The 20,426-nt window shown below is 40.9% G+C and overlaps 1 protein-coding gene across 1 annotated transcript; it reads left to right on the top strand.

The window, feature by feature from the left end:
• The first annotated feature begins 68 nt into the window (after positions 1-68).
• On the top strand, positions 69-15,277 carry Snip1 (Smad nuclear interacting protein 1). Its single transcript, XM_027937630.2, has 4 exons — positions 69-335; positions 1,227-1,329; positions 9,918-10,516; positions 11,545-15,277. The coding sequence occupies exons 1-4, from the start codon at positions 112-114 to the stop codon at positions 11,810-11,812; spliced, it is 1,194 nt and encodes a 397-aa protein (XP_027793431.1). The 5' UTR covers positions 69-111; the 3' UTR covers positions 11,813-15,277.
• The last annotated feature ends 5,149 nt before the right edge of the window (positions 15,278-20,426 follow it).

Raw genomic sequence — 20,426 nt, 5'->3', positions numbered from 1 at the left:
TTCTGGGAGAGTGCGCACCCGGAAGCGGAAGTTCGGTGGCCAAATTCGTCATTTCCTTCAGGGAGAAGAGCTCAACGGACCTCTTTCCTTTTGCTCAACCAAACTCGCAGAATGAAGGAGGTGAAGAGCGAGAGGGAGCGAGGAAGCCGGCGAAGGCACCGGGATGGGGACGTGGTGGCGGCAGCGACGGTGGTGGTGAAGCAGGAGCGCCTCAGCCCGGAAGCCGCGCCTCCAATCCACCGCCGTTCGGACTTCTCCGGCGGCAGCCCGTCCCCACCGCCCTGCGAGGCCGGCCGCCCCGGCCACCGTGGGAACCGAGCCCGAGGAGTTAGCCGGTACGTGGGAAGCAGCCCGAGTGGACCTTGGGTCGAGCTGATGGAGAAAGGAAGGCAGAGCTAACGTCAAAAATAGGCCTCGAATGCCGAGCGCAGCAGCCTGGGCTTAATGCTGAGACATTGGGAGTGACCCCGAGGTGCCCGTGTTAAAGAATGTTTACTCCAGCACCGGTCACTTGCATTGTAGCTGGATGTTGAGAGTCTAAAGCTTATTACGGGTAGGGTCCCGCCCCTTCATTCTTGTGTCCCCAGCACTTAGTACAGTACGGCCCAGCGGGTAGCACTGGTCGTCCGAGTTGAATGTCTCCCCATCTGCACAAGAATGGAGTGCAGGTGGTGTCTTTCCAATTACCTGCCCCAAAAGATTGATAGGATTGATCCAGAATCTTGGCAGGGGAAACAACATGGGCAAAGAACCTAAAGTAGAATTGTCATTGTCTTAGAAGCTAGGGGGAAAAATGTATTTGGAGTCTAGTGATTGAAGCAGATAGAGTGTTAAGGAGGAGGCAGAGCACAGGACTTGTGATTATTGGGGAAGGCAGGGTGTTGGTGGTGAGGAAAAAAACAAAGAGGCCAAGAGCAGCTTCTGGATGGTGGTACCAATTAGAGAGATGACACAGACTCTGAGAAGAAAGGTTTTTGAGGGTTGAGAATCAAGAGTTATGTTACCCACATGAGAAAGTTCAGTTGGCAGTTAGTTATATATGAGTGTCTGGAACTCAAGGGAGATATCAGGGCTGGGAAAATGAAGCCTCTGACTCCATTGGAGCTCAGCAGAGATCTTCACAAATGTGGTGTTTGTGTTTAGTTGGTAAGCCTGATATTTAAAGCTAACTTATGTGGGGGAAGGGAAATTGAGATAAAATCCTGTGTGTACCATGCTCTGAAAAGGTCCCCAGCCAAAAAGAAAAACAAGTCTTCAGGGAGAAGAAGCAAGTCTCCTCGGAATAAGAGAAGCCGAAGTCCTCATCACTCAACAGTCAAAGTGAAGCAGGTAAGTGGATTGGGTGTTTTGATAATTTGTCCAAATCTAGAGTCACTTCACTTGCCATCTAGCTAAAGTGTATATGTGTGTGTTCTGCAGTGGGCTTCTAAAAGCTGGGTGTGTTTGCTTTATTTTTTTTTTCTGCTTGTTTTTTTAAATTAGCTTTTTGTTTTGAGTAATTGTTCATTTACATGTTTTGGTTATATTTGTCACAATTAATAGAAAGGTGTACTCTACCTTGTTTTTGCTAATAGTAAAATCTTTCAGAGCTATAGTGCAGTATCACAATTGGAATTTTGTTGATACAGTCAAGATACAGCATATTTCTATCACCCTGGTATTGTCCTTTTGTAACCACACCCATTTCTTTCACAGTTTTATCTTTATTTAACTCCAGGAGGCTTCTAATCTCTTCTGGAGGCTGCTAATCTGTTTTCCATTTCTATACTTTCATTATTTCAGGAGTGTTACATAGGAACTGGGGTAGAGCACTGTGTGTGTGTGTGTGTGTGTGTGTGTGTGTGTCAGTCACTAGGTTCAATCCTTAGCACCATATAAAAATAAATAAATATGGGGCTGGGGATGTGGCTCAAGCGGTAGCGCGCTCGCCTGGCATGTGTGCAGCCCGGGTTCGATCCTCAACACCACATACAAACAAAGATGTTGTTGTGTCCGCCAAAAACTAAAAAATAAATATTAAAAATTCAAAAATAAATAAAGATAGATATTGTGTCCATCTACAACTAAAAAATATTTTTTTAAAAAGAGAGTGTTACATAGATAGAATCATATGGTATGTGACCTTTGAGATTAGATTTTTTTCATTCAACAAAGTTCTTTGAATTTCATTCAGGTTGTTGCATCCATCAGTAGTTTCTTCATTCCTTTTTACTGCTGAATAGTGTTCAGTGGTATGGATTTAGCCATTTGCCTGTTTAAAAAAAAAACAGGTGCTTTTCAGTTTGGGGCTGTTAAACATATAGCTGCTGTCTGATCATTTGTGTATAGGTTTTTCTGGGAACATTTCATTTCTCTGGATTAAATGCCTACAAATGAATTGCTGAATTAAATGGTAGTTGCATTTTTAATTTCTTAAGAATTGCCAAATGGTTTTTCTGGAGTGATTATTAATTTGCCAAAGCTGCCATAAAAATATCGTAGACTAGGTGGCTTAAATAATAGATTTATTTTCTCATTGTTCTGCAAGCCAGAAGTCCTAGATTGAGGTCAGCAGATTTACTTTCTTCTGAGACTTTTCTCCTTGGTTTACAGATGGGTGCCTTCTTGATGTGTCCTCACACAACCTTTCTTCTGCACAGACTTACCTGTTGTCTGTTTTTTTTTTTTTTTTTTTTTTTTCTTTTTGTGTGTGTGAGTTGCTGGGGATTGAACCCAGGGCCTTGTGCCTGCGAGGCAAGAACTCTACCAACTGAGGTATATCTCCAGCCCATGTTGTCTATCCTTAAAAAGGATATTGGATCAGGGACCCACAACACCCACTTTTTAACCACACGCACTTCTTTCACAGTTTTATCTTTATTTAACTCATGGAGTTAAATAAAGTTTGTTAATTATTATGAAATACAGTTTAACTTAATCATGTATTTCCAGACCTCATGGGCTCCCAGGTATAGGAATTAGTTTTAGATAGCAAAACAGATAGTTCATTTTTGACCAGGAATGGGGGGAGGGAAGATAGAATATATGTGTGTAGGTACTGTTGGATAGATGGATGAGGGAAGATCTGACTCTAAGGAAGGGATGGGGAAGAGTTGTTGGAGACTGAGGAGAGAGAAGGAATGAAATAGTAATTAAGGGAAATTAATGGATCAGAAAAAGATAGGGTAGTTGCTGAACATCCTTAAAAGAGGCTTGAGTTGGGGGCAGGGAGCAAGATGTATGCATAAGTAAGCAGTCTTGCTTAACTCTGGTCTAGTTGATCATTCTTTCTGTTCTGGTTCTAGGAAGTGGCTCTGGAGAAGTCTTTATCACCTGATGGGGCAATCTTCATTTTCTGGCTTTGTATGTTTGCCTGTCAGATTTGTGATCCTGAAAGGGGGCATTTTGGTTTCCATTATATGATTGCTCCTGCTTGGTTGGGGGGCAGTCTTATCATGGGACAATGTGTCTGCAAGGCTCCACTGTTCTTAGAAGGTGTAGAGGAATGAATAAGGACTTGTAGATGCTACTACAGGGGTCTGAAACAGCATGCTATATTGTCCCTATAGATCTTGCATCTGTCTTGAAGGAGGACAAGATAGGTAAGGTATAGGGATGATAAACCTTGTATTGTTAGTTTTGGATTGAACACTCCATAAGTGTTTCATATGCCTATGTGCAGAGCAGCAGGAAACTCAGAGTAAAGTTTAAATTAATAGAGGAGACAGATAATGAAGGTAAAGATGCCAGGCTTTATCCTGCTTTTAGTTACACATTGGGCATCTGCAAGCCTTAGAGTCTCTGCTTTTAGCAAAGGCAGCCTCTCTAAGTCACTCTTATATTGGGATCAGAGTGATTTTGATTTGATTTGATTTGATTTTTTTATTAGATTTTCAGCCATATTTATTTATTGGTGATGGTTGTGGTTTTGCCAAGAGAGTACAACAGAACGGCATGGGGACAAGAGATTTCAGTGTGCATGCAAGGGAGTGGCCATACTGCTTGGCTGTGGAGCTTAATGGTAGGCTAGAAGGGAGTTTAGAGGTGGGAGACTTGTGCATAGGTGATAGAATCAAAGGATTGGCTTGCTGGGATAAGAGCCATTGGAGTTGGGATAAAATGTGAGCTGGAAAGAATAATGGTGGCCAGAAAGAAGGTTCCTTGAAATTAAGATTATAGTGGGGTTCAAGTTGCTAGAAATGAAAAAGGTCTATTGACAAGAGAATAGGTGACTGAGGTGAAGGAGAGACAAATGGCATCCTTGGAAGAGAGGAACTCACTGCCTATGTGTTACCCAAGTCACTGAGGCTAATGTTGGAGAGGGTTAGAGTAGTGGGTGATAATCGTCTGTGAGATTCAGAACTGGGGGTTTGGGACAGGCGTGGTAGCACATGCCTGTAATCCAAGCTGCTCCGGAGGCTGAGTCAGGAGGAGCAAGTTCAAAAACCAGCCTCAGCAACGGTGAGGCATTTGGCAACTCAGTGAGACCCTGTTTCTAAATGAAATACAAAATAGGGCTGGGGATGTGGCTCGGTGGTTGAGTGTCCCTGAGTTCAATCCCCAGTACCAAAAGAAAGAAAGAAAGAACTGGGGTTTGGGGGTAGAGAGGAGGGTTTGGGTTGTGTATTGCATTGGCAAGGAAGATACCTGACTTATATCCAGGCCCAGAGATGGTGTAGGAAGGAGGAGGGGTTGGGTGGGGGGAACTACTGCCATTTGAGAGCTGTAGGGGAGCACTGTCCTTAGAACTGAGGGAGGGTTCTCTTTGAGCAAAAGGTGAAGGGAACAGAGAAAACATTGAGAATGTAGGTTTTGCTGAGCTTTATGTTCTAGGGAGCATAGTGCAGTGCAGTGGTTTCAGGAGTTAAAAAAGGGTGGGATTTGAACAGAGTATTGGAAGTATAGAGCCTTGTGGGAATATAGAATGCAAGGAGGTGGGTTTGTATAATAAGAATTATTAAAAAGAAAAAGAAAAAAGAAGAAGAATGCAAGGAGATGGGGTTGATGCTCTCTTTATTTTGTTTGTTTATTTTTATGTGGTGCTGAGGATCCAACCCAGTGCCTCACACATGCAAGGCAAGCGCTCTACCTCTGAGCTACAACCCTAGCCTGCATCCTAGCCCTTTTTATTTGTTAAGTCAAGGTCTTGCTAAATTGCTTAGGCCTTGCTAAGGCTGGCTTTGAACTTGAGATTCTCTTGCATTAGCCTTCTGAGCCACTGGGATTACAGGCATGCACCACCACACCCAGCTAGTGACTGATACTTGTGAAAATCAGGGATAATGGGGTATTGTGGTGTATTCCTGTAATCCCAGTGACTTGGGAGGCTGAGGTAGAAAGATGGCAAGTTTGAGGTTAGCCTAAGCAATTTAGTGAGACCCTGTCTCAAAAAATAAACAGGGCTTGGGATGCAGCTCATTGGTAAAGTGTTCCTGGGATCAATCCCCAGTACAACAACAACAACAACAACATCATCATCATCATCATCATCATCATCATCATAAATTAAATGAAATCAGACATAAAGAACATAAAAGATTAGTTCTGGTGAACTCAAGGCAGGTACCACCTTGAATAATGTTTGTAGGTATGATGGGGATCGGTGTTTGGGTATACCTCTGAATACTTATTTTTAGAGGCTAGGTAATCCAGAGAAACTTACTCTGAGCATTCAGGGTACATTTGATCCCTCTTTGTGCTAGAGAGAAGGACTTGGGGTGGGGAGAGACCTTTTGCTGCAGTACTCAGAAGTTCCTCCTCACCCTCTCCTGAGGTCATAGCTTTGCTCACATTGTTCAGGGTTCTGTCCCTCTTTACTCTGGACATGTTTAACATCTGGGGAAACCAGGACATCAGAATGATTATGACCATGCCTTCCCTACCCTCCTTGTTCTCTGATGATAGGGAGACTTCTTTTTATTCTTTTGCTTCCAAAAAACTCCCTGACCCCCAAAAAAGGGTCTTTTTGCTTTGATGTTTTGCAGCGTGGTTACCATGTACCTAAACAGCAATTTTTTTTTTCCCTTTTGGTACTGGGAATTAAACCCTGGGTGCTTTACCACTGAGCTATATTCACAGTCCTATTTATTTATTATTTTGAGTCAGGGTCTTACTTAGTTGCGGAGGCTGGCCTTGAACTTGTGATCCTTCCACCTCAGCTTCCCAGGTCATTGGGATTATAAACAGTATCGCCATCCTAGAGGCAAATTTCTTTTTGTTTACCCACTTCAGGATTTTAAAAGCTCTGCTTGCTTCTTTTTCCTTTTTTTTTTTTTTTTTCCTTTGGAGGTACAAGATTTTGAACATGTGTAGGCAAATGCTCTGCCACTGAGTTACATCCCCAGCCCTTATCTGGGTATTTTTGTTTAACTTTTTATTGAGAAAAATATAAAGCATATTTAATGAACCTTCATGTATCTGTCACTTAGCTTAAATAATTATAAGTAGTCAGCATACCATGTCTATTGCTATCCACTTCCTTCTTTGCCCTGGATTGATTGTTTTAAAGCAAGTTCTGGATGTACCATTCCATCTGTAAATATTTTAAGCACATGTCCCTAAAAGATGAGGATTTAAAAAAAAAAAAAATGATAACCACAAATCCATTATCCCACCTAATGTTTTATTTGCTTGTTTATTTTTCACTATTGGGGTTTGAACGCAGCAGTGCTGTACCACTGAGCTACAACCCCCACCCCATTTTATTTTGGTTTGAGAAGAGGTCTTGCTAATTTGCCCACACTGGCCTCAAATTTGCAATCCTCCTGCATCAGCCACTTGAGTCACTGGGATTACAGATGTGTACCATTCTGCCCAGTTTAAGTATTCTAATTTTGGGAAAGATATAAAATTCACTCTTAACTTTTTAAAAGTATCCAATTACTAGTATTAAATACATTCCCATTGTTGTGTAGCCATCAGCGTCATCCATCTCTAGAACTCTTTTTCATCTTGTAAAACTCTGTACCAACTAAACAATAATTCCTCTCTCTCCCCAGCCCCTGGTAACCACCATTCTACTGTCTTTATAAATATGACTACTACAGGCAACTCTCATAAGGAGACTGATGTATTATTTGTCGTTCTGGGTCTGGCTTATTTTACTTAGAATAATATCCTCATGATTTGTCCATCTTGTAGCATGTGTCAGAATTTCCTTTTTAGGGGCTGGGGATGTGGCTCAAGCGGTAGCGCGCTCGCCTGGCATGCGTGTGGCCTGGATTCGATCCTCAGCACCACATACAAACAAAGATGTTGTGTCTGCCGATAACTAAAAAAATAAATATTAAAAAAAAAAAAAAAGAATTTCCTTTTTAGGGTTAAATAATCTTACATTGTATGTATATACCACATTTTGTTTGTCCATCTATGGATGGTGTGCGTTACTTTTACCTTTAGGCTATTGTGAATTATGTTGCTGAGTTCAAAAGGATTGAACCACATGTACAAATAACTTTTTTTTTTGTACCCCCTAGTTCAATCCTTTTGAACTCAGAGGCACTCGACCACTGAGCCACATCCCTAACCCTGTTTTTATTTTATTTAGAGACAGAGTCTCACTGAGTTGCTTAGCACCTTGCTTTTGCTGAGGCTGGCTATGAACTCGTGATCCTCCTGCCTCAGCCTCCCAAGCTGTTGGGATTACAGACGTACCCACCACGCCTGCCTACCAATAACTGTTTGAGATCCTGTTTTCATTTTTTAAATACCGGCGATTGAACCCAGGGGCGCTTAACCACTGAGCCATATCCTCAGCACTTTTTTATTTTTGGTTTTGAGACACTTTTTTATTTTTGGTTAACAAGACAGGGTCTTGTTAAGTTGCTTAGGGCCTCCCTAAGTTGCTGAGGCTGGCTTTGAATTTGAGATCATCCTGCCTCAGCCTCCTGAGTTGCTGGGAATACAGGCATGCACCACCCTGCCCAGATCATTTCTTTTCTACATACCCAGAAATGAAATTACTGAATCATATAATGGTTTTTAAATTTTTTGCAGACCACCATTTTGTTTGGCTATACCATTTTACATTCCTCTCAGTAGTACATAAGGGTTCCAGTCTTTCTGTGTTTTCACCAATAGTTGTTATTTTCTGGTTCTCCTCAACCTCCATCCCTGTGCTGGGATTGAACCTAGGACTTTCTGGCTGTTTAAAAATTGTTAACTTTAATCATTTGTAATCCCTCCCTATCTCCCTTTTTTCCTTCTTTCCCATGTTGGGGAAAAAACACCAAACTCAGGGCCCCACGCATGCTAGGCAAGTGCTCTACCACTGAGCTACATCCCTAACTGTTTTTATTTTATATTGAGACAGGGTCTAGCTGAGTTGCTTAGGCTGGTCTCAAACTTGTAAAACTCTTGCCTCAGCTTCCTGAGTTCTGGGATTACAGGCATGTGCCACCATGCCCAACTGCAAACATTTTTATACATAAATATGCTTTATATTCTATATCTTACTAGTACAATGTCTGAAGTCCTTGGGGATCTAAATCTATAGGAGTTGTTTCTGTTGTTCCTCATAAACATAGGCTTGTTTCTTTGTGTGTCTAGTGCTTTTTAATTTTTGAGCTTATGTTTAGTTGATTCCCCCTCCCAAAGATTTTCCCTTGCTTTCTGTGAGTTTAACAATGTTTTATCTGATATTTAGTTGAATTGTAGTGGGAATACCCCTCTAAGTATCTTTCCTGCTGAGTGGAGATTTTTCTATATATTGTGAAACTTATCCCCTTCTCTTTTATTTTAGGTATACTCTTTTGGGGGTGGGGAGGGTATTGGGGATTGGACCCAGGGGCTCTTAACCACTGAGCCACATCCCCAGTCCTTTTTTTTTGTACATGGGTCTTGCTAAGTTACTGAGGCTGGCTTTGAACTTGGGATCTTTCTATTTCAACCTCCCAAGCTATCTCCTTTTTTTTAATAACTCTGAAGTAACCCTTTGTATGAATATATAGTCAATTTATTTAACCATTTTATTGTTGTCTTCAGTTTTTATTACTACAAATAAGATTGCAGTAAGCATCCTTACATATTTATCTTTGTGCATTTTTGCCTGGTATTTCTATAAAATAGATTGCTGTGAGTTGGATTACTGGTTGGTGAAATCAATATTGAATACTGCAGTATTGCCCTAACTGGGTTTGCAATCGCAGTGACTGAGGATATCCCATTTTCTTTTTTTGTCACTAGCTATTATCTTTTTATGATCTTTTTAAATGAGCTTTTTAATTTTGCTGATCTAAGAAAATTCATATTACTTTTAGAACTTTTGTTGTTTGGTTATTAGTGAGGGTAAACATCTCTTCAAGTATTTATTAGACATTTCATCTGAAAATTGCTTTTTTTATGCCCATTTTTCTATTGAACTTATTGTTTATTTTTAATTGTATATTAATATATGGGACCTGTGGTGAACATTTTCTGGCAGGCTGTTTTTCATGAAATTATGGTATGTTTATCCATTTTTTTCAGGTCTTTAATACATTTTTATAGATTTCTTTTATCTTTCATGTTTCTTAAGCTTATTCTTCAATATTGAGTAATTTTTATTACTGCTGAAGTAGGATTTTTGAAAAATTAACTATTATGGTTTCATTTTTGGCAGAAGAGAAAGGTAGTGTTTTCTTTTTTGAATCCTGGATATGTTATTTAATTCTTTGTTCCATTTTCTGTATATGCTTCCCTGCAGGTTTGCCTGTAGTTAAGCATATTCTGAAAGGGTATTACTTTTTCTTCTCTGTATATGAATTAATCTCTTGATTTTAGGACTGTAGCCATGAATTTGTGCTGTTAGGGTTGTAGTTGAGCAGCAGCATGGCCTCGTGAGGGAACATAACCACCACAGTGACTGCCAAAATCCAGAAGACAAATGACTTTTTGAATGCAGCTTTTTAAAAAATAAATTGTGGACTGCCTTTGATTTATTGAGTCCTTTTGAATTTTAGGAGCGGGAGGATCATCCCCGGAGAGGACGGGAGGATCGGCAGCACCGTGAACCATCAGAACAGGAACACAGGAGAGCTAGGAACAGTGACCGAGACAGACACCGGGGCCATTCCCGGCAAAGGAGAAGTTCTGATGAGAGGCCTGGGAGCGGGCAGGCCTCTGGACGGGATCGGGACAGCCAAAACCTGCAGGCTCAGGAGGAAGAGCGGGAGTTTTATAATGCTAGGCGCCGGGAGCATCGCCAGAAGAATGAAATCAGTGGCAGTGCTAATGAGGCTCAGGAGGTGATTCCTCGATCTGGTGGCAATAATAAAGACAAAGAGGTGCCTGCTAAAGAAAAACCAAGCTTTGAACTTTCTGGTGCACTTCTTGAGGACACCAACACCTTCCGGGGTGTAGTCATTAAATACAGTGAGCCCCCAGAAGCTCGTATCCCCAAAAAACGATGGCGTCTCTACCCATTTAAAAATGATGAGGTACTTCCAGTCATGTATATCCATCGACAAAGTGCCTACCTTTTGGGTCGACACCGCCGCATTGCAGACATTCCAATTGATCATCCCTCGTGTTCAAAGCAACATGCAGTCTTTCAGTATCGGTAGGTATGCCTTCAGAGGAAGAACCTGAAATGCCAGCAGAAACCGAATAGCTTCCTTAGTTAGGATTACTAAGATTTGCATCATGTATTTGCAGAAGAATCCAGTACCCCTCATGTCTAATATTAATTACCTTTCCCCCCTTGCATCCTGCCATGCTGGGAATAGACCTAGGGCCCCATGCATGCTAGGCAAGTGCTCTACCACTGAGCTGCGTCCCCAGCCCTAATGTTAATTTTAAAGAATACTGTAAATCTAAATGCACATTTACTAATTGCTTATATGTGTAGAAGAGCTTGATCCTGATATCAGAAACCCAGATTTAAAATTCTGTCATTGCCAGTTACAAGTATTTGACCTTGGGCAAGCTTCTCTCAGGGCCTGTTTCCATCTTCCCTACAGGGCTGTTATGAGGTTTAAATGGAAATATACCAAAAAATGCCTGGCATATATGTTACCTAAATCTGCATCTTAATAGCTTGCATAGTGTATCTGTGACCATTTGATTCTCAGAACAATCCTGTGAGGAAGATAGGATCAGTATTAATATCTCCATCTGACAGATGAGAAAACTAAAGCTCAGCAAAGCCAGGTGACTTCCTAATAAATAATTGCCATAATAGAACTCTGGCTCAAGTTTGGCTCCCTTGACTTTGAAGTCCAAGGCCATAGTTTTCTCTATTTGGAATGAAGCTAAAACATCAAAATATAGGTGTAAGAAGCATTTTATTGATTAGAAACAACAGGGAAAAAAAATTTTCTTTTTCATGGCAAAAGACTTGAATTCTGCATTTCAAACTTTTGATCTACCCCCCAAGAATGAACCCAAATGTACATTCTTACCTTTCTACTAAGTATATTTAAGCTGCTCCCAATTTCCCTATCCAAGGCAATGCTTTCCCCCTTAGTTTCCTAAAGTTTTAACTTGAATCATGTTTCAGCCAGGTTATTGACATCATTAGCTCTAGAGAAGGCTAGATGATCTGAGGCAGGATTTTCCTCATAGGCTGTCTCCTTTCTCTCTTGCTAGGCTTGTGGAGTATACCCGTGCTGATGGCACAATTGGCCGAAGGGTGAAGCCCTACATCATTGACCTTGGCTCAGGCAATGGAACCTTCTTGAACAACAAGCGCATTGAGCCACAGAGATATTATGAACTGAAAGAAAAGGATGTGCTTAAATTTGGATTCAGCAGCAGAGAGTATGTCTTGCTTCATGAGTCATCAGATACCTCTGAACTAGACAGAAAGGAAGATGAGGATGACGAGGAGGAGGAGGAAATAGTGTCTGACAGCTAGCAAACTTAACCAAACCATTGAGACATTTTTCCTTCTTGGAAGACTTTAGGATTGCCTCAAAGAGCACAGTGGTGCTCTCTGTAATGCCTTTTATTGCCTTAAGTCTTTCCTGTGTTGCTGACCAGCTTATTTTACAGTGTAAGAACACTGACTTAGGTTTTGTTGAACTTTTTTCTGTGGCACATCAGCCACGTGTCTGTGCCATTTTTTTTCAGAAGAGTCTTACCGATTACAACACATCGTTTTAGTAGAAGCATTGTGGCTGTAGTTGGTGCTTTCAGAACTGCTGCTTAGGAAACTAACCCTTATTTGAAGGGGAGTCATGGCTTGTTCTCTTTGTATAGTTACTTTATTATTTATTTAGTTGTTAAGCTTTGTGGACCAGGAGTTTTTGTTTGGGGGCAAACCCCTAAACAGAATCTTAATAAGCTTTGGTTGTCACCAAAACAGCCTCCACCAAAGCTTTGACCTGGTTGAGCTCTTGAGTCATAGAAGTTGATTTTGCACTTAGCTTTTTTGGGGGGTGGGAGAGGAGGGGGTTTACCGTGTGACCTCATTAGTGACTGTTTAACTTAAACAGATGCTTTATGGCACCTGCTTAAGTACATGACTATACAGGAAGATCATGGCTACTACTAACGGGTGCTGATTTAATATCATGAGAGGCTGAAATGCATTGTGGATCTGTTTCTTAAGAGAAAATTCCTGATTTCTTTATAGAACATGTATATAACAATTTTGATCATCTTGTCTGTTCTAAAGTTTGCCTTTTTGTTCAAATGTTGTTTCCCTTTTTTTTCCCTTTGAGTAATAACACTGTTGCTAATGTGGCAGGATCCTTATTCTAACAACATGTATATATGTCTAAAGGAGATTGTGTAGCTTACATGTTTCTACACATTTCATCCTTAAAAAAATTGTTCAAAGGTTGTATTTACCATCCAAGTCTGGAAATCAAGGGGACTGTCCAGTTTCCAAATTTTCTACCAGAGGACTATGTGTAAGTAGGAAAAAAGTCTTTAACTACTTACATATAGTTTGTGTGTGTGTGTGTGTATGTATGTATGTATGTGTGTGTGTATATATATATATACACACACACACAAATTGTGTTAAAGAGCTGTGTACCAATTTTCATAAGACAATGTTTTGTGATATAAATGTAATACCACATGATAGGCAAAGGCCTCCCTGCATTTGAAGAGCAGGTTTTTGTTTATATGTATTTTTGGGATAAAAAATAAAATTTGTAAATATAGCCCCATTTCAAAGGGTAATACTTTCCTAGCATAGAGGGCTGTGTGTATATAGGTATGTTTGCTGCTGAAGGAGTCTTTGTATCCAGTGTTTTTAAGGTAAAAATAGGTAGTCTTGTTGAGTGCCACTGAGAGAGACCAGGAACTAGTGAAGAAAGGACCTACATCTGCCCTGGAATCCAGTCATCAGATCACAGTGAGTGAATATTGGTTACCTTGAAGCAACGGTGCTTTTCTGAACTGGCAGTGAAGTATTCAGAACTTAAGGCAGGTTAGGTGTAATTGGCCTTTCACACAGTGAAACACCATCTCTACCATTTCGTCCTCACATGATGGGGGTGCTGGGCAAAAGGAGATGCAGCTCACTCAGTGCTGCTCTTGACTCTCCTAGGTTGAAACTTAGGCTGCTGTTGAGTTAGATTCTCTTCTTTTCCACTGTTTTTACATTATGGTATCACATATGCAGGTGTACTCAGGGGTAAAGTTTGGCTAGAGCAGGGAGGGGCATCTCTGACTAGTGTTTATTCAAAAGAAATTGAAAGATTCCCTTTGAAGAGTGACCACTTAATAAGGCCAATTAGATGAAAGGTAAGATTAAGGAAAACTACAGCAACCAAGGGAATGACAATTGCTACTTCACATCCCATGTGTTTTACACTGGCCCCTTCAATTGCTACTTAGTGCCATATGTCAGGTAATACATATGTGCATCTTAAAAGTAGATTCTGTTTTGATTAATTTTTCTCTTGGGGCTGGGATTGTGGCTCAGCGGTAGAGCACACGCCTAGCACGGGCGGGACCCAGAGTTCGATCCTCAGCACCACATAAAAATAAAAGCATTGTGTTGTGTCCATCTACACCTAAAAAATAAATAAATATTAAAAAAAATGTTTTTTCCTCTTGATCCAGATAGCTTTTCTTTCTGGGATTAGGTAGTAATCTGATAATCTTACTCCAGGGCCCCTTTATTTGGTGTTTGTTGCTAAAATTGCTCCTTGGTAGCCTTGAACTTGGCTTCAAAACACCTTCCTTGTGGGCACTATGATAGGCTGCTTTGCCTACATTATTTAAAAAGAGGTCCCAATTATATAGTGAACTTCTGCTTTAGTGGAGGAATAACTTCCTAAATTAAGGTATTTTTCCCTTCCTTGCTGAACGTGGTGGCACATACCTGAAAATACCAGTGACTAGGGAGGCTGAGGCAGGAAGTTTGCAAGTTTGAGGACAGCCTCAGCAATTTTTCAAGGCCCCAAGCAATTTAGTGAGACCCTGTCTCAAAATAAAAAAGGGGTAGGGATATAGCTCAGAGATAAAGTGCCCCTGGTTTCACTCTCTATTCCTAAAGAAAAAGAAAGAAAAGAAAAACACTGTCTCCAGGACTTAGAAACTCCTGTTCATCTTGGCTATTTGCTGCTTCTTCATTCTTTCTCTTCTGGGGCTGGCTTTTCTGTGAATCATTGCTGTCAAAATCAAAGCTACATGCAAAACAGCCCTTTGCTTCTGAGCCCCTCCCCCAAGTCTTCTGTGGTCATCCACAATTCTGCGGAGGTATGAGACAAAATCTTCAGATTTTCCCCATTGGGCCTCTTTTTTTCTTTTCCTCTCTAGTGCCTGGGATTGAGCCCAGGGGCCTCTACCACTGAGCTATGTCCATAGGATCTCACTCATTAAGTTGCTAAGGCTGGCCTAGAACTTAATCCTACCTCAGCCCTCAAATTGCTGAGTTCATGGAAGTATGCCACAGTGCCCAGCTCCCATCAGTCTTCTAGCAACTCTAACCCACTCACTCGTTCTATTATTGACAAAGGATAGCTCATTAAGTGCCATTAGTGATGTAACTTTATATTACTTTATTGTGTGCTGGTGATAAGATGAAACAGAAGTAACCAAGATAATGATAAACTTTTAAGAAAAATTTTTATTGTTTTGAGTGTTAGTATACAATAGCTTAGTTTTAAAGAACTTAGAACTTAAATATGTATTTCAGGTTGAGTATCCTTTGATATGTTGCACAGGTAGTTATATTTTTTAATATCCTTCCTGTTGTGAAAATGAGTTGTGGATCTGAGGAACAAAATGTCCTGTTAATTAGAGTCTAAATGTGGCACACAATGTCAGCAATGCCTATTTAAGAAATAATGTTCTGGTTATGTGAGTTTATATCAAGTGAAAAGGCTACTTGGTTTAAATTAAAATTATGGATCTTAAAGCTTCAGTGTATTTATCAAATGGGAAACAATTTAAAAAGACAGTTGCTTAAAAACTCTTTTGAGATTTCCCTTCCCCAACAAGCACATTTTATGGTGGCATGTCGATTTTTTTTTTTTTTTTTGGAGACAGGGTCTCCCTAAATTGCTGTGTGTACCACTGTGCTTGGTGGTATTCCACAGTATGTTAATTTTAAAAATTTAAAAGGGCTGGGGATGTAGTTCAGTGGTAGAGCACTTGCCTAGCACTCCTAGCAAGGAGCCAGGGATAATATAACCCCCAAGGGCATGTATCCAGTGACCTACTTCGTCCAGCCACATCCTACTTGCCTACAGTTACCATCCATTAAAATTATTAATCCAGCTCTGTGTGGTGGCACATAACCTTGATCTTCAGCACTGCAAAAATACGTAAAAAAAAGTAAAAAGTGTTTTTTTTTCATTAAAAAAATAGAAGTGAATTTGTTTATACTGAATGAATTTCCCATCAGGAGATGCATAGTGTGCTAGCAATTAGTTTATCACTGTGAGTCAGACACAGGGAGCAAAAATTTGAAGGTGAACTGCATCTTGTAGAAAAGATGATGTGTGGTTTGGATATGAGTTATTCCCTGAAAGCTTGTGTGCAGGGATGTTCAGAGGTGAAATCATTCAATTATGAGAGATAACTAATCAGTGGGTTAAACCATTTGCTGGATTAATATATATGAATGTGTGTGTATGTGTGTATGTGTATATATATATATATATATATATATATATATATATATATATGTATATGTGTGTATATATATATATTTTGGTACTAGGGATGAACTCAGAGGCACTTAACCACTGAGCCACAATCCCAATCCTATTTTGTATTTTATGTAAAGATAGGGTCTCGCTGAGTTGCGTAGTGCCTCGCCATTGCTGAGGCTGGCTTTGAACTGGCAATCCTCCTGTCTCAGCCCCCAAGCCGCTGGGATTACAGGCATGTGCCACCATACCGGGCTGGATTAATAATTTTAATGGATGGTAACTGTAGGCAACTAGGATGTGGCTGGAGGAAGAAGGTCACTGGGTACATGCCCTTGGGGGTTATATTATCTCTGTCTCCTTGCTTGCAAGTTCTCTTTGCTTCCTAGCTGTCAAGAACTGATCAGCTTTCTTTTGCCACACCCTCTCTATCATGATGCTTTGCCTCACCTATGGCCTAGGGCTATGGAGTGAACTGACCATAGACTGGACTAAAATAAACTTTTCTTCCTCTAAGTTGTTTTTGTCAGGTCTTTTGGTCACAGTGATTCAAAGCTGAACTAACAGATGGAATTTGAAATATGCCTTAGAGGACAGGCTGATTTTGGACTACTGAAGAAGGCATTATGTGAGCCTGAACAGTCTAGGGAGCAACACCCACAGTGGGGGATTTTGGAAAGGATTCTATACATTGTTTGCCTCAAGTTCCATAATGATAGTGAGAAATCATGCAGTCCTGGTTCAAGTGATCTTTCCTCTGGACTGTTGGTTTCCAACTGCAGAACTTCATAAAAAGAAGACAGATGATTCCTTAAGCTGCCCATTTCACAGGGATCTCAAGGAAATCAGATTAGATGGGACTTCTGGGGGTAGAGAAGTCACCCCCAAACTTACATCACCAAGTCACAGCTGGAGCTACTTGGAAATGATCTTGTTGATTCATAAAAGTTTTCAGTAATTGAGTGTGGAAGAAGTGCTATCAATTGAGACTTTAATAATAAAGCTGGCTGGGATTGAGGAGCACTTTGTATGAATAAGTACAGAGCTAAGCATGTACTAACTCATATGTACTCTTAATTCATCTTCATAACTCAGATGAGGCAGGCTTCAACTATTGTTCTATTTTGCAAATGGGAAAACTGAGGCATAGAAGGTTAAGGTCATACAATGGTAGGCAGTACTGGTATTATTCAAACACTCTTTTCTTTCTGAGATGGGCTTTTGGTATGTTGCCCAGGCTGGTCTTCAACTCCTGGGTTCAAATGAGTGAATCTCAGTATCCCAAGTAGCTAGACCACCTGATGCCACATTCTTTAGCGTTAAGATGTACAAAGGCTGGCCCTTGCAGAGCCATAGAGTCAGCCATATACATCAATAGATGGAGGACACATTGGGGATTGTTTAAGTGAAAAGTTGGGGTTAAGGAAGCCTTATGAATACAAGAATGAGGAGTTACCCAGAACAAGCCAAGCAATGGCACTAGAAATGCTAAAGGAGGCTTTGGGAAAACTTGAAGTTCAGTAGGGGAATTGAGGTAGTGAGACTTCTGGTTTCTTTTCACAATGGAACTACATTATTTTGATGAACCCACCTGCAAAAACTTAAAGGTAAAATATGAACAGAAAAAGTTCTTGATTCCAAGAACAGACAAATTAGTAAAAAATTTATCAGTCAAGCCAGGCATGGTGATGCATATAATCTAGCAACTCAGGAGGCTGAGGCCAGACCCTGTCTCCCCCCCAAAAAAAACAAAAACCACAAAACTGGGGATGTAGCTTAGTGGTGGAGTGCTTACCTAGCATGTGGGAAACCCTGGGTTTGATCCCTGGTAGCAAACACAAAGTTAACAGTCAAAAGTGAAGATAAAGCCAGGTATAGTGGCCCATGTCTGTAATCCCAGCAACTCAGGAGGCTGAGGCAGGAGGATCACAAGTTTGAGGCCCTGTCTTTTTTAAGGGTTGGGGATGTGCCTTGTGGTTAAGCATACCTGTGTTTGATCCCCGGAAACAAAAAAAAAAAAAAAGAAAAAGAAAAACAAGAATCCAGAAAGAAATGGAGTATAGATGCAATGTTGGAGATCACATTGAGGGTATGGTGTATGCTAGGTAAGTACTCAACCACTGAGCTACACTGCTGCTCAACCCCAGCCATGTAAACCATATTTGACCTAAAGGAAAACCATGTTTGATTCTAGAAAATCAGACTTCACATTGAGTGGGACAGAAATCAAAACCCAAAGTCCACATATAATGGGGAGTCTAATATTTCATTTTTAAACAAAAACTGTCATACCATACACCTTTCAGAGTAAAAGAGTAGATCAGGAATAAAATCTTAAGGATTTACAACTCGGGAATTTAGGAATACTCAAACTATGTTCCTGTATTGTTAGTGTCTTGGATATCTGATAGAAATAAATGAAATTACTTTCTATAAGAATGGATTTTCTAATCTTCTAATTATTTCTATATTCTTTCCCCAGAGACACAGTTATTTTTATTATCTTTTTTTGGGGGGTGGGATACCGAGGATTGAACTTAGGGGCACTCAGCCACTGAGCCATATCTCCAGCCCTATTTTGTATTTTATTTAGAGACGGTCTCACTGAGTCCATTGCTGAGACTGTTTTGAACTCTCGATCCTCCTGCCTCAGCCTCCCAAGCAGCTGGGATTACTCATGTGAGCCACCATGCCCAGCTCACAGTTATATTTCTTAAAACACAGGAAAACATGCCACCATAATCCCAGGTAGTTGGTAGGCTGAGGCAGGAGGATCTCAAATGTGAGGCCAGCCTGGGCAACTTAACCAGACCTGCCACAAAAAGGGCTGGGGATATGGCTCAGTGGTAGAGGGCTTGCCTAGCATATGTGAAGTCATAGGTTCAATCTGCAGTACCCCACAAAGAAAAATCTGTAACCCATTGTATCAACAGGCTACAGAAGAAAAATAACATGATCATGCCAACTGATTCAGGAAAAAAACAAACCACCTTGATAATATTCAATGGTAATTGGTGATTCTAGGCATATAGAAGAACTTTCTGGCCTTGATAAAGAGCATCTACAAAACCTCTTAACAGCTAACATACTTCATGGTGAAAGACTGCTTTTCCCCTTTGAAAAAGAACAAGGCAAATATGTCCACTTTTATCACTCTTAGTACATATAAAAGTCCTCCTACTCAGCGTAATAAGGCAGAAAGGAAAATAAAAAGCATTCAGACTGGAAAGGGAAAAAAAATCAACTTCCTATTTGCAGATGAAATGACTTTACAAGGAAAAAAAATGTCAAGGAACGAACACACCACACACACTCTCTCTCTCTCTCTCTCTCTCTCTCTCTCTCTCTCCAAAATTAATAAGGGAGACCAGCAAGATGCCAGGTTGTATTGTACTGACACAAAACAAATTATCCAGACTGTTGTAACAGAGAGACAAAAAGAAAATGCAGACAGTTGGTTAAAAAAAAAAATTCTTATGTCTGAATTACAGGGGAGAGAAAAATGAATAGGCATTTGAAGAAAAATGACAGAATTTTCCAGCATTGATGAAAGATACCAACTTCCAGATTTAAGAAACCCAACAACTTCCATGCAAGGGAGGAAAATAGAATCCCACCTAGACCTGTTGCAAAATTGCAAAATATTCAGAACGGGGCTGGAGAAGTTAGATGGGGCCAACGTTAACAATATTGGACCTAATGATAAAAACTAATACATGATTCTTTTTATTTGCCAAGCCCCTTACATACATCAAGCGATTTATTCCTTACAGTATCATGTAGGTTCTATAATAAGATAAGTTTAGTCCTTGCCAAGGTGGCACAGTTTCCGAATGTAGAGGAAAGATCTTGAACAAGGTAGTTCCGGCCCCCATTTGTGCTCTTACCTGCTATACACATTTGTGTCTCTAAGACAAGGGGGAAGCCGTTAAAAACCTTACCCAAGGGAGGGACATCACATTTGTTTTTGGAAGATCATCCTGGCACCACTCTGGATAAGGGATTGGATGGGGCCAAAGATAGAGGTGTGAGACTTTTGGAAAATGGGGGCCCAAATAGGGAGGGCCTGAATGAACTAAGGAAGTGATAAGAGGGGCCGACAAAGGTGAACGGGTTGCGAGGTCATCTGGGGTGCAGTCCACGGGACTCGGTTTTGGATGGATCTAAATCAAGGGTGGATTGAGGATGGTACCCAAGTTCTGACGGGTAATTCCGAGAACAGTGAAAGGCATTCACCGAGACGGGGCACACAAGATTCTTAGGAGGCTTAAGGAGCTTCTTGGCTTTGGCACGGTACAGGTGTGGCGGCCGCAGAAGCCCGATTGCCCCCACGCGGCGTGCTGGGCTAGGAGCACGCGGGCGCCCCGCGGCGCCGGAAGCCGCGCGCGCAGGCGCAGTGCGGCGGGCGCCCCC

The sequence above is a fragment of the Marmota flaviventris genome, chromosome 10, assembly GCF_047511675.1.
Source record: "Marmota flaviventris isolate mMarFla1 chromosome 10, mMarFla1.hap1, whole genome shotgun sequence".
Classification (NCBI taxonomy): domain Eukaryota; kingdom Metazoa; phylum Chordata; class Mammalia; order Rodentia; family Sciuridae; genus Marmota; species Marmota flaviventris.
Note: the sequence above shows the minus strand (reverse complement) of the source record. Positions and strands in the feature narration are given on the sequence as shown.